Source organism: Arachis ipaensis, chromosome B9, assembly GCF_059453495.1.
Source record: "Arachis ipaensis isolate K30076 ecotype BB chromosome B9, ASM5945349v1, whole genome shotgun sequence".
NCBI lineage: Eukaryota > Viridiplantae > Streptophyta > Magnoliopsida > Fabales > Fabaceae > Arachis > Arachis ipaensis.
Window position 1 is genome coordinate 65,430,353 of NC_142444.1, and position 15,062 is coordinate 65,445,414.

Here is a 15,062-nt window from a genome sequence, read left to right on the forward strand (position 1 = left end):
AATAGCTTTTGTATAACAATTTTTTGTTCTTGCTCTTACAAAATTGTGTTTTGTACATGATTGATAATTGCAACTCTACTTTTATGGAAATTAATGACCGATCATAACCAACACAAAGTTACCCTCGTCACCAATTGAAGCAAATTTTCAAGAACGAGAGGGAGGACAAGAAGAAACACAAGATGATGGAGAATTATAATTAATTTGTAATCTTGGACAAGATGTATTTGTATATTGTTCCAATGTTTTATGACTTCTATATTTTTTAAGAAAATTTTCATTAGAATTTCCATAAAATTTTATCAATTAGGGAGATGGAGCATGGGATGCTACGGGGAGCAAATCAGGGTTCGGGCACGGGGAGTAAGGAGGCATGCCCCGCCCGTTGACATCCCTAGAACAAACGCATGACAATAATTTACCATGTCAATTTGAAAGTTAATCACGATCCTAACCAAACAAAATAACAAAAATGAACAAGGGCCTCACTTAAGACTGTACAATACCGATAGTATCCCCTTTTTTATCTAGGACGTTAGGAGAGCACTTCCAATGCGTTTCCACTTTCAAGGAATCCGCGGGATGTTGGCTGAAAACAATAACAGAAACAGTTAGTTCATCTATAATAGATGTATTATACAATTGTATTGTTGTTTTAACATAAATTATACATGATACAACATCTTGCAGAGACAAATTAAAAGATATTTGTATGATAGATGTCAATGTGGTTTTGCAAACTCAACATTGATATGCCATACTATCTATGGTAACACATAAGAAACCAAAAGTAACTAATAAACACAAAAGGCTTGGGAAAATTAATCGGTTTCATGTAGAGTAAGTGACAAGGCAAAGATATAAAATGCCGAGGGACTCTATTGAAATTGCTAGACTTATAGGAAGATCCAAAGTTTTCACAATAATCATATACCTCACTAGCTTGAAGTTCACAAAGAGAAAAAGGTTCTTTCTCTTTGATTCCACCATTATCCTTGGTAATTCTTTCCAAATCCTGTTAGAGAGCAACTTGTGTTATGAACAAGGGAATAATAACTTTCAGAGATCAAGTATGAGCCATAAATGTGGCCAAACAGGTGCCTCATATGCTTTTAATCAGATAATCAGCGATACTGAACAGGCACTTCAATTTAATTTGAGAATCTAATATATACTACTGATTTATCCATTCCCAGTACAATAAATATATAAACAATACCAGCTAAAAGGAGACCCGCAAAATTTAGAGAATAAGTGAATAACCACGAAAGTGGATCCAGCTGAGTCTATATACTAAAACAATTGAAGAAATATATAAATAGCATCATAGATGTAACAAACAATAATACCTCTTAAAATTGTAAATAATAGCGAGGTTGGTTAATATTCCCCCAAAAATATGAACAAATTGGAATTAACAAACATGCAATCAAACTAAAATTACCAAATCATAGATTCAGAGAGGATAAGATCTTGCAAAAGCAATGCTAGATCAAGAGGTTAAGCTTCTGGGTTGGCAGCTTTCCCTAAGACATAACCATATTAAGTGGTTGAAATGAACAAAAATTTGGGGTAATGATTCAGTCAGTATATCCTTTGTCAATGGATATGATAAATGGGGACCTTCAACAGAATTAGGAAGATGCATACTCATGCTCCTTGGATATCAACAGAAAAACATGCGCGCAAAGGTTTCAAGATAGCCTAAAAGCAAGTACACAATACTAAATATAACATCCCAGACACATTATCAGTTACCTTTGCAGTCAAAATTTCAAACTCAAGTAACTCCTCTACAATCTTTTCTAGCACCTGCCGATTTTTCTGTAGCATTTGACTTGCTTTGAGATATGCCAAATCAAACATCTAGAAACATCATAAGTAGATCAAGTAAGAAGCTTTTTCATACAAGAAGTTAAAATTTTACTAAGAAACAGCTACCTTTTCAACTTTAGCCGCCATCACATACTCATGATCATCCCCCATGCTTAGTGCAGTAGACTACGTCACCAAAATGTCACAAGAAAACATATAAAATAATAGCATTTAAAGAAAATAATAATCATAATAGATGTTTGCCTTTCTTATGTAGTTGACATAATTCCCTTCATCATATAAATATATAGTTTTGTTTATCAGAAAGCACTACACTACAATCTTCTTTGCTTACAAAAATAAAAAATAAAAGAAAGGGAAAGATGAAACTTGAAAGTGATAGAAGCATGTAGGACACCAGCATTGGAAACCCAGACTACAATTCATCGTGGAACTGGAAAAGCAGTGGTTCAAAGATTAATGGTTATACATTTGAGTTTGAGGGAATCAATCAACATTAGAGTAAAATATGAAACTCTTCCTCCATCAAAATAACCCTTTATTCATATGTTGCATCAATGGGAAAGTTCATGATCAAGTCACACATGAAACATCCATAATTGAAATAGTTAAACAGAGAATTAACAAAGTGCACATGAAACATAGCCTTATATTGAAGAATTAACCATTTATGAGCTAAACTGCATTACTATTATGTTAGATTGATAGATTCTATATCCTCTGGTTCTTCTCAGAGTTTATGTTTTTCCTCCTTTATTTATAAAAAGCAATTCAGCAAATTAATTTAGAAAAAAAATCCACTTCTTAACATATTGAATATGCCTGCAACTCCCTACCAGATATTTTGAACCCCACGAATGTAAGAAGGGAAAAAGATCATTCACCACAACAGCCAAAATGCATGTAAGGAAGGTGCATACCGCATTGCTATGGTAATAAATTGCAGCACTGTCATCTGGGGCCCAACCATACTGAATGACCATTCTTGTAGCAATCTGTTGTAAAAAATTTTCAAAAATAAATAAATAAATAAAAGAAAAAAAAAACCGTAAAAAGGGTCGAATTTTCTGTGCTAATGAAAAAAATGATAAGCAGTATGTTCAATTTCAAAGACATTATAACATGAAAGACATGCAGATGTATCAACCACAGATATGGCCAACCTCTTGCGCCTGTTGTATCTCAGACGAAGACAGAAAGTTTTCTTCCCCGAAAGGAAGTAGCATTTGAGATGCAACATGTGATCCAAAACAAAAGACAAGTTTCTTTTCAAGATATGATCTTGATTCTGAATTTCCATTAATGGAGCCTTCATTTCTTGCTTTTGTGATTTTTGTACATCCGATTCCCTGTACAAAACACGATTAAGTATCTATCATTATTCAAGTGACTATGATCAACAAATTATAATTTCCACCATTGGAGAACACAATTACCATGCAGAATTTGGAGAACACAGGTTAGCACTTAGCTATAATCCCCATATAGAGCCACTTAGTTAAAAATCAGGGTTTCAGTCTTTATTACATTGTCATACAGCAAACTAAAGACTTAGGACTTGAAAAAGATTAGTCACTTCTAGAAACAAATGACAGGCTAGACAGGCAACAGAAAATAGCAGAGATACTGTATTATATACTTTATTAACACATATATGCAATGCTTTTGAAGAAAAGTTATTCATCCATATCTTCTTCACCAAGTTAGGGAAACAGTAACACATAGAAGCAAAAGTTGATTACCAACAAGGCCTGCTATAACAGCAGTAGATATGGCTAATAGTACAAAGTAAATATTAGCTTTCTTGCATTGCATTCAATAAATAGCCTCCTTAATAGAAGAAAAAGTTACTAGAAGAGAAGAAATGAATGCGAAAGAATATAAGATATCCTCCATTCAGTTAATTTTCTTGTATTTGGTACAATGACTTTGTTCTTGATCGTGTTGTTTGGTAACCGGTCCCAGAACAAAATACAAAAATGTTGAGATGATAAAGACAGAGAAAAAATACAGAGAAAACTTGTCTCGGGACAAAAATATTTTGCCTGTTTCTATACATGTCTCCTTTTCCAAATAGGTTTCTCCCCTCCAGTGTCTCTAAATTTGTGTCCCTATATAGTCTCGAAATGCAACCTAAACTCCTATGAACTACTTGAAAGAGAAGCAACATTTCTACCGCCAGAGATGTATTAAGTAAATGAGAATATTTCCAGGCAATATAAAGCAGAGCATGGACGAATATGTCTAACCTGCCAGGATAGTGGTTCAAGCCATAAATTATCAACCTCATCAAAATTTGGTAATAAAAGAGCAATAAGACCACGGCCAGCTGCCCAAACAGCATGTGGAAATTTGCTTTCCCTTGTCCACTGAACAATAATGAAAATCATTTAGTTATTTTTCTCTAGCATCATAATGATATTAAATTTTAACTTCAAAAGATTAGAAAACTTAGGCTGCTACTATACTCAAATTTGAAAATGGATGACAAAACTCAGTGATTATACATAAGGAGGAGCTTTATGTTGAATACATAACAAGCATTATGGAAAAATCATTGTTTCTTACATCAAGTGGGGGACTCAAAAGCTCTATCCCATTGCTTATCTGACCATATGGTTCCATCAAATCAACAACACTCTGCAGATCCTCCTTTGTCAATGTCAGTCCAAGATGATTCACCCATGCTTTGCTTAACATCTTGGCAATTTTAGTCTTCCGCAGAAACAAGGGGACTGCGGAACTGCAAGTCTAACCAAAGGAAATAAATATACTTCATTCTTACTAGACAAAGTAAATCAAACCAAAATTTAGAAAATATGGTTGTAAAAAGAAACAGATCCATATGAGTATCAAGTTAACAAGGCAAATAAATATATAAATAAATAAAATTAGGCAGTACGAAGTACTGTTCAATCTGCTTTTCATTAAAAATCCGCATAATTTAAAAAAAAAAAAAAAAGAAAACAGAGAGAGAGATAGTAAAGTTGAATTCTTGAAAAGAATAACAGAAATACTAACATGTTAATACTATTATAAACATGCTTCAAATTCATTTCTTTAACTGCAGAAAGCATTTGAGGAGAAATGTCTTCCGTTTCCTCTCTAAGTTCTTTTCTTTTTCTAATCCAATGCATGTCACTAAGCACAAATCTAAATTATTATGTTATTCTAACCTTAAACAATATAGAAGTAAAGCAAAGTTCATACTAGTTAAATAAAGTACTAGTTGACTTGCCTGGGGAAGTCTCTGCAATTGATCACAAAAGGGGCTAGAATCATATCCTGCTTTAAGCCCCACACATAAATCTAAATATAAAAGAGTTCCTAATATTGTTGAAAATAAGTACAGAATCAGCAAACTCTTACTGCAAATAAACCACAGTAGCTCATCAATTCATCTGTGTCAACAACTTTGCTTCGGAAGGCACTTCCTTCTAAAGCAACAGGTACGAGTTTTAATTCAATAGGTCGTAAAAGAGCTGTCTTCTCAGCAACCTGAAATCAAAGAGCTTTTAAGTGTAAATGTAGGGATGATATATATATATATATGGTGGATTCTAGTATGCCTATACTTATGGTGGCTACAGTTGATATGCAAGTGTTATAAAAATTAAAATCATACTTTTTTTTACATTTTGGTAACACTTTTTTTAGCAACACTTTTTAGAAAGCATTGTTAAATAATAAAAAAATTATATTTTAATTTTAACAACACTTTTTGAAATACACACACAACAACAACAACAACAACAAAGCCTTTTTTCCCATTGGGTGGGATGAGCTAGATGGATTAATCAATGCCCTACGATCTGTCATGTATCATGTTCGAAGTAAGATTTATGCTTAGGTTTCTCTTAAGCACCTCATTTAGAGTCTTCTTAAGTCTCCCTCTCCCTTATCTTAAGGTCAAGAAATTTGTTTGGACAAATGTCCTTAATAGCAATAACTATTAACTAGAATGAGACCCAATGCGCAGGGCGGTAAATTAATGATAGTATATAATAAATATTAAAAATTGTTATATTTTGTAGAATTAAATTAAATGTGTAAACTAAAGTTAAATTTAAAAGGTATTTTATTTAAAATAATTTGTAGTACAAAAAATTTGGATATTAGAGTTGTATGTACAAAATGACATTTTTATTTGGTGGTTTGATTTTTACATTTGTTTTAGTTGATAAACTTAGTCTTCTTATGTGGCGCTCGTCCTCCTTTTTTTTTATTGATTGTTGTTAGAGTTGTTACTTTCTTCTTTCTGTGTAGGTTCTTGTGAAGACATGTTCTTTATGAATTGTTGAGTTACATGTACTTTTTATTGTGTTGTTTGTTCCATCTTTGCAACTATGTTCTTCCGAATGTGTCTTGAATTTATATAATTTTCTTTCTCCTTAATCTCTTGATGGTATGTGATCTTCATCTAATGATATTAGTGTTGGCGAAGTTAGTTCCTATAATCAATGAATAATTTAAATTAGAAATAAAAACGATGTCTAAAATAACTAAAATAAGTGATTTTTTTGTATTACCTGTTTTATTTGTTGTAATGAGTGGAGGTTCAGTGTTTTTTGTTGTTGGAACAAATATCTTGGTAAGAATGTATTGTTTAGAACTTTCTTTAAGATTAAAATCATTTACCTTAACTTCAAATATAAGTGAGGTTGCACAAATTTTTCAATTGGGGTGGTGTTTCAATGTCATTACTTTTCTGGAGTGCCATTAGATTTGAAACAGTTGTACCCAACAATTTTTTTGCTTCACCATCAAATAGTACAAAAGTTGTTGTACCACTTTGATCTGAAACCTTTAATTGAATTTCGAACCTAAAATAAGTATCGAGTTAGTAACTAATAATTTGATAGATGGGATTATGAAAAATATATAGAGTTTCCTTATTGTTGGATAGTGTGGTGTTTGATTACATGTGTCACAAATGTAGTTATCTCCTTTTTCATATGCTTTCTTCTTACACTTTTCACATTCAACGTAATTATCTTCATTTGAGTAAGTTTGAGATGGTGTGTAGTTCGGAAGTAATTTTTTTGTGCTAAATTTGATGTTATTTGAAAGAATAGTAATAAGAGACTTATATAAGTAGTTCAAATAATATGGAATTTGAATATTTGTAACGTAAAATTTATTATAATTAATAATATTATTATGACATTTGTAATATGGATGTTTATTACATTGAATGAGTTATTTATAGAAATTAATAAATTAATTATTAGAATTATAATTTTTTTGTATTGTTTACAACGGTAAGATATAATAAATATAGAAATATGGATTTAATGTCTTTGTAAGTTACAAATTTAGTTAGACGCTATTAATTTCTAATTATTGTCGTTGGTAATTATTGTATTGTTTTTTGCATATTTTGTTTTTTTTTTTTTTTTTTGCTAATGATTTGGCAAAAATTGAGTGGTTGATTCTAAAATTTTGCCAAGTAAGCGATGTTGCTGACATGGCATTGGTAGGAGAAGAAAGATGTCTTAAAAGTAATATGGGTTATGTATCTACTTTATATATTAAGAATAGATAGATAGATAGAAGATTTATACAAACGAACTGCAGATTCCTGGCCCCCCCCACACTCTCCAAAAATGTTATGTATAATTCACCGTCAGAAAGGTCACTTATTTTTTTTGCATTGTTTGGTGAGTTCTATCTTATCAAAAATCCTCTGGGTTACTTGGTGGAAACTAACTTTATCCCTCTACTATGGAGCAGTTTCAAGGATTTCAAGATATAGGATTTTTTTTTATCTATGACTTCTGTTTCGTTCTTATTCGTGGTAGTTTAAGTACCATTACCATTTCCAACATAAACAGAAACCAGGCACTGGGTAAGATATCTTATAATCCTCTTACTTGTACTTTTCCTGTTTTCTGTAACTGAATTTTCCAAGGGGAAAGTGATGTTTGGATTTACCTTTTTCCAGTCTACATAATCAATAAGCTGATCATCCATGGTTTCCTCTGCTGCCAAGTATAATATTTTTTCTCTCTCTGCTTGAGTTGGTCTTTGAAGATGAAATATTCTATCCATGCGACCTGGCCTCTGCAAGGCTTCATCAATTTGTTTGAGATTTCTTGTAGTAGCCATCAAAACAACCCCATCTTGTTTCTCAAAGCTGCAAATTGTAACAGCGAACAGAATAAGATAAACTGCATAGCTCGATCCATCTGATATATGAGCATATATTCATTGTCAATAAGCCAAAAAAGAACCCAAAGATATAAATTACCCATCAAGTTCCACAAGCAGTTGATTAATGAAAGATTCATGATCTTGATTTTTGGTATGAATAAATGTGCCACGTACACCAGCGAAAAGGTCAAAATCCTCCACAAATATTATTACAGGAGCCTACATGTAGCTGCAAGCTAATCAGTAAAACAGGAGATAGATAACCTAGAATGGATAGAGTAACAGATTCAGACTACCACAGTACTACAGAGGATGCATAGATGAAAGATCAATGTCTAAAAACACCACCAGGGAATAAAAAATTGAGGACTGGCACACAATTCAAATGGTTTGACCACTAGTCAAACCAAGGATACATCAGTGGCCAATTTAAATGAAACATGACCATACAAAGCTTATATTATTGGACATTTTTACCAACTCTTCTCTTCTGAACTAAATATTTTATTCTGATCAAAGATCAAAGGTTCTAAACAGTGTAAGTTAAGGAAAAAGAGAATAAACATTAAGGTGGTTTAAGAGGATAATCAAATCTCTTGCTGTCTGAAACAAAGGTTCTAAAACAGTGTAAGTTAAGGAAAAAGAGAATAAACATTAAGGTGGTTTAAGAGGATAACCAAATCTCTTGCTGTCTGAAACAATTCACGAACATTAGATGCACTTTGTCCAACCCACAAGCCAGCTTCCAATTGTTGGGCCTTAATTTCAACAACTGGCACTCTTGCCTCGGCAGCGATAGCCAGTGCTAGAGATGTCTTTCCCGTACCCCTCTCGCCTACAATAAGAACTCCCTGCATATAGAGAACAGTTCTCAGGAGCTGATCTTAGTTGATAAAGGCATTTTCAAATCATATTGTGCATGTGAAACAGATAAGGATGCCTCTGATAAGAGGATACCTGTAGTTTCATCAAAACAAAGTTGTTAATTTTGATCTCTTTGGAGGATGCCTTATCCACTTTTTATAATTTTTCCTATCTTCTAATATATATTTTTTATCAGGGGGCAAATATATAATGAATTCTTTATGCATTAAACTACAAGGAAGAATCTAAACATGATAAGAAAAAGATTATATCACAAATTCACAATTTAGTGATAGCCACAAAAAAAAAGAAAAAAAAAAAAAAACAGAAGATGCCTTTTAATGTTGAAAAATCTTCATGCTATATCATACCCGAGGTGCCCGTGCACCCATTTCTTGAAATGCCCTTGGATTTTGCAAAAATGCCACAACTTCATTGATTTCCTCTTTCATAGACTCAATACTTGCAAAATTCTTCAATGGTATTGGTGGTTTCTTCACCCTCTGCAAAACAGCCATAAAGCTTACAACTTTTCCTCTGCGAGAATAGTATATACTAAATACTGCCAAAACAGATTTAAAGGAGGGAGGCACCCCTTGCGCGCTGCAGGGGGTTGCTTGGTTACCTTCATCTGTTCAAAAGCTGTCTTTATGGGGTCAACACCATCCTTTCTCTTCTGCTTGATTCTTCTTAATTTTTGGTTAACATAATACTTCTGCAAAAGATTTTATTATAATGAGTAATAATAAGCTCCCAATCTACTAGTCAAGAAACTATGCTCATTAACAGATACTAAATCAAGGAAGCTGAAGGCATGGCATTAGTGGTTGTAATCTATGTCCAGGAGGGCAATAACATGGGTTATTGCTTAATAAATAATTAAAGAATATAAGACCTACATTCTTATCAATGAAACTAACCAACTCAGTATATTTAATATGGAAAGTTTGAAGCTTGGTTTAAATCAAATACAACATATTTGAATCAACACAAATTTTTCTTAACAGTTCAGTAAAACTAAATTGGAATAGTCTCCTATGTGATTGTGACTTCTGCAATACTTCATATTGCTTTCATCTTGATTTGTAAGCCATCAATTTACCCTCAAGCTAGGGTAACATAATAAAATGTCACTATGCAACATCAAAATTGAAACAAGTAATACACAAGCTAATGTTAAGCAGGATTGCAGGAATCCCCCAAAACATGGAAACAATCAGAAATTTAGAAGATAGTGTGTCAGATGCAAGAAAGAAGCAATACCACTCGGCGCAACTTCCGCATATTGGGATCTCTTCGCAAAGGACCATAGCCAAACAGACGTGGGACTTTTCTCCCCAAAAATTTGAACACATGAAACATAACAAATCCGAATACAGCAGCTCTAACAAAAAACCAAAAGTACCATCCAGTGAGTTCATCCGTTAATCTGGATTTATAATTGAATTCTGCCTCTGATTGCCATTTCAAGTACCACGTGGCGTCAACTGTCTGATATATTTCCTCTGGCCAAGCCATTCCTAATCTCATCCTCACCTGTAATACAGTGACAACAGAGGTTTCAAAAACTTGTTATTCAAAACTGACCACTTAATTAGCAAATGGGAAGTTCTCAGATCAACGATACCGGATAAGGGACTAAAAACTCCACAATAGGAAACCCTATCACCATCATTAAGTCATCAGTTATATCCTTAAGTTCTGTAAAGATCCGATTTCTTGCTTTCACAACAACTTCAGAATTCCACAGCCCATTAAAAACCCAGCGAGACACCCTAAATATCAGGAGGAACTGCTGACGGAAGTCCAGCTCTGAGAAAGGAATCCACATCAGATGAACAGCTGTTGGAACACCAGAAGCAAGCATTTTCATATACAGCACATCGAAACCCCCAAAATCTTCAAAAAGCATTTCAAATTCCTGAAATAAGAAGGTATTCACTAACCATCATATGAGTAACAAAACAAAATAGGTCTCTTAAGAAGAAATACAATTGATAAGGCTACAACCTTTATGTCAACATAAAATTCTTTCTCCTCCCCCTTTAATGCAACATACATGGCACCCCAATCATGCCTAATCCGAGCATGCTCTATTAGCTTTCTGGAGACAGCATAAGGAACAGCCATGGGATGCATTTCCCATCTATTTTTCTCTTCATTGTACCATGCCCTTGACATTACTCGATCACGGTCCAAAAGAATCCTTTCCTACAATGGGCAAGTAATGAGAAATGAACATAGCAGCAGCTAATGACCAAAAAGCCTGACCCAACTTTATGCTCAAAATATGTATGGTTAAAGTTGATTCAGCACTAAAAATACATCTAAAAGCGAAATGGAACCTGTCTTTCAGCCACATATTTTCTGCCAAACTCAGCATCTTCCATTAAATTGCGTTTTAAATCCGCTTTAGCTTCTGCGCGCCACTTCTTCCAACCATGGTACAAATGAAGGCTAACAGCTTTAGGAACCACAACCTCCTTATTTCCAAACATCCACTTTAACTGAACATCAGGAAAACCCTTAACCACGTCTTCTTCTGGTGAGGAAACAATATAGCGATTTTCCTTGCCAAACTTCTTCATATGTTTTCTTATCTGAGCCTCTAAATTTCTTTGCATATCCCTTGATTCTTGAAGACGTCTTTTCAAACTTTGAGCAAAATCAATGGAATCTTGATGAAAGAATGGCCCAAGATCTTCAACATCCAAAATACTAGGAAGAATGATTTGTTCTAAATGTTTTCTCTGTGCAGTTTCCAAGTCTTTTTGAATGTCCAATTTTGAGAGACTGGTAACTGGACTTGCAGACGAACTGAAACCACAAATTTATGCATGAAGACATATGATTCCAAAGGCTTAATACCATAACTAACTTGCATTATAGAATATTGCGCAACAAAGAAACCCTTTGCACTCAAGACTGAGAAAATTTGACACCGTCAAATAGATTAAAATAACACATGTGTTATATGGCTTTGATTGCAGCTTTAGCTTACAAGAATGGCTAATTCAAAAACATATTCAAGCAAAAGTAAAGGCAACTTCAACTTCCTCCCTATCTATCAGGCAACTCAGAGACAAAAGAATGATAAAAAATTAAAAAGTGCGAGTTTTACATCCGAAAATATTGAAGAGTATGAGGAATGAAATCTCTTATTGAAATTTCACCCAAACTGCCGCATTGACGCGCCACCAACAAAACTAGATTAAAAAAACCACATCCAAATTTAACTAAGACATAACATAATAATACATTAATGCAACTAATCAAAATGCAATCAATCAGGTTATTAAAAAAAATGCATTCAAGTAAAACCTTTTGGTCTTCTCCTTGTGCCTCATTTCTCGCTTAAACCTCTCCACCATCTGCTCACACTCCCACTGAATGAAGTTAATCTCCCTGACTCCATAACTCAAAGCCACCGTCTCCTTCCTTGAAATCGCGTCTTCAAAATCCCCAACTTTCTCCCATATCCCATTGTACTCATCCTCCAACTCCGCAACCTTCTTCTCTATCGTCTCCACCGTCAACTTCTCTTCCTCCTCCAACCCCTTCTTCTTCTCCTTCCTCCTCAATTTTTCATACTCGCCTTTCGCAGCCAAAATCTCATCGATTATCTGCCCGGCGCGCTTCCCCAACGCACCCTTCTGCCTTCTCAGAACTCTCAACTGCGGGTACAGCCTGTCATTGATCTCCCCACGCACCTCCTCCTTCTTCTCATTCACCGCCTTCATCGCCGCCTCCACCTCCTCCATTCCCCCGTTCCCGTTCCTAACACCTTCCACAGTCCTCAGAAGAACCGAAACCGTTTCTAGAAGCTTCTCGGTGCAATCAGCGTACTCATGACCACTCTTCGCCTTCTCTTTCCCGGCGTTTTTCTTCTTCCAGGAAAAGACATCTTTCACAACGGCAGGGACGGCAATTGCAGTTGCCGTAGGAGGAGAGGAGAAGGCGCCGAGGGCCGTAACTCCGAGGGTGAAACAAAAGAGCGCTTCCTTGAAGAGGCATTTGGGAGGTGAGGCTACTCCGACGTCGTTTCGGTTTTGGTGTTTGGGTGTGGTTGTGGAAGCGCGCGTGATAGAGATAGGGTTGTTGTTGTTCCGGAGTAGGTTTAAATTGGGAGTGAGTTTTTGGTTTCGGATTGGGAATTGGAATGGGAATGGTGAACGGAGGGAATGGGAATGGAGTGGGTGAGGGTGGAGTATAGAGTCCATTGGATTTTTAGTCAAAGGAGAGGAAGGAGGGAGGGAGAGAAAGACATAGGCATTGAACTCAGAAGTGTAGTGGTAGAGTGTGGACTGTGGAGTGCGGGAGTAGGAAGAGGTGCTATGTCATCCTCTACCTTCGCTCTTGCAAGAGCGGAAAGTGCGACTTTTGTTCGCCCACTTCTTAGTTCTTCCTTAATACAAAAAACAAAAATAATTAATTCGTGAGGAGGAATGCTAGGGCAGCAATTTTTGTGCTTTCTAATTATCAATTGGTTATTCATAGTGTTTTTACTTTTTAATAGTGTGAGATTATATCTAATAGTAAAAAATTATTTATTTTTTGTTTGATAGTTAAATGTTGGCCACAAAACACAAAATTTAGTGGTTCTCTAGACTTTCTTATTCGTGAGTGTCAATCGGGACTCTATCCTTTTTAACGGAGAGGACAATATAATTTGATGGAAAAATAATAATAATAATAATTTTTGTACCCAAAAAATTTAATTTTTGACAAAAGAGTAAAGTATCATTTTTTTCTCCAACGTTTGGGATAAATCTTATTTGTGTCCATAACGTTTAAATCGTCCTATTTATGTCCTTAACGTTTGTAAAAGTGATTCAATGTCATCCTGCCATCAATTACACATCATGAACGCTTTAGTTTGAGTTTTAAAAATCTCTTCTTGAAGTTAGAATACAAATGTCTGGGATAGAATCGATGATCTACTCCAAAAATTAGCTTATCAAATGTTGAAACTAATTCCTACAACATTTACATAATTCAGTTTTCTAGGGACATAATTGAATCTAAACACAAATAGTGGGTATAATATTAAAATCGAACTCATCCAAGTGAGACCTAATTGAAAATGAATACATCCAAGTGAGAATAATTGAAAAATATAATCTGATTTGTTAGTATAATTGATAGTAGGATAACATTGAATCTCTTTTATAAACGTTAAGGATACAAATAGGACGATTTAAACGTTAGGGACACAAATAGGACTTACCCCAAACATTAGAAACAAAAACAATTTAGCAGGTTTGGTGTCCCTAGAGTACTCATCAGTGATGGGGGCACTCACTTCTGCAATAAACAGCTTTACTCTGCCATGGTTCGGTATGGAATTTGCCATAAGGTGGCTACTCCATATCATCCACAAACTAATGGGCAAGCTGAAGTCTCTAACAGAGAATTAAAGAGAATCCTAGAACGGACAGTAAGTACCCGTAGAAAGGATTGGGCACGGAGCTTGGATGATGCTCTGTGGGCTTACAGAACAGCATTCAAGACCCCTATAGGGACCTCTCCATACCAACTCGTGTATGGTAAGGCATGTCAGCTGCCCGTGGAACTGGAACATAAAGCCTACTGGCAACCAGATTCCTAAACTTTGATGCCAAGTTAGCAGGAGAAAAATGATTGCTCCAGTTAAATGAGCTAGAGGAATTCAGATTCACAGCTTTCGAAAATGCCAAGCTTTATAAAGAGAAATAAAAAAAAGTGGCATGACAGAAAGCTGTCATCTAGAATCTTTGAACCAGGACAGAAGGTTCTGCTGTTTAACTCTAGACTCAGGCTATTCCCCGGGAAATTGAAATCCCGGTGGAGGGGACCATACGTGATTACAAGTGTATCACCATATGGTTATGTGGAGCTTCAAGATATTGATTCTGATAAGAGGTTCATTGTCAATGGACAGAGAATCAAGCACTATCTTGAAGGCAACGTTGAGCAAGAATGCTCAAGGCTGAAGCTAGACTAAAAGCTCAGCAAGGTCCAGCTAAAGACAATAAAGAAGCGCTTGCTTGGAGGCAACCCAGCCATGGGGCATCAATCCTCTAAGCATTTTGCCCTATTTCTATTTTTATTTTTAATTGTTTGTATAGAGTTCATTGATACTAAGGTAAATCATCATTTTCATAAATTCACAGGGTTACAGAAGGAATCTACACACAAAACAGAGAAAGGGAGCTCACTGGTAAGAAAAC

General features: G+C 35.0%; 1 protein-coding gene across 1 annotated transcript; it reads right to left on the minus strand.

Annotated features, from left to right (window-relative positions):
* Window positions 1-397: 397 nt before the first annotated feature.
* Window positions 398-13,231, minus strand: EMB2458 (FtsH extracellular protease family). The gene is given in 20 exon segments (XM_016319544.3): window positions 398-553; window positions 556-589; window positions 935-1,015; window positions 1,759-1,866; window positions 1,942-2,001; window positions 2,757-2,831; window positions 3,000-3,185; window positions 4,086-4,205; window positions 4,405-4,587; window positions 5,206-5,334; window positions 7,771-7,972; window positions 8,087-8,208; window positions 8,667-8,840; window positions 9,225-9,356; window positions 9,479-9,568; window positions 10,117-10,389; window positions 10,481-10,774; window positions 10,864-11,064; window positions 11,199-11,670; window positions 12,175-13,231. Coding segments are annotated over 20 exon segments (3,861 nt in total). The 5' UTR covers window positions 13,074-13,231; the 3' UTR covers window positions 398-527.
* Between the last annotated feature and the right edge of the window lie 1,831 nt (window positions 13,232-15,062).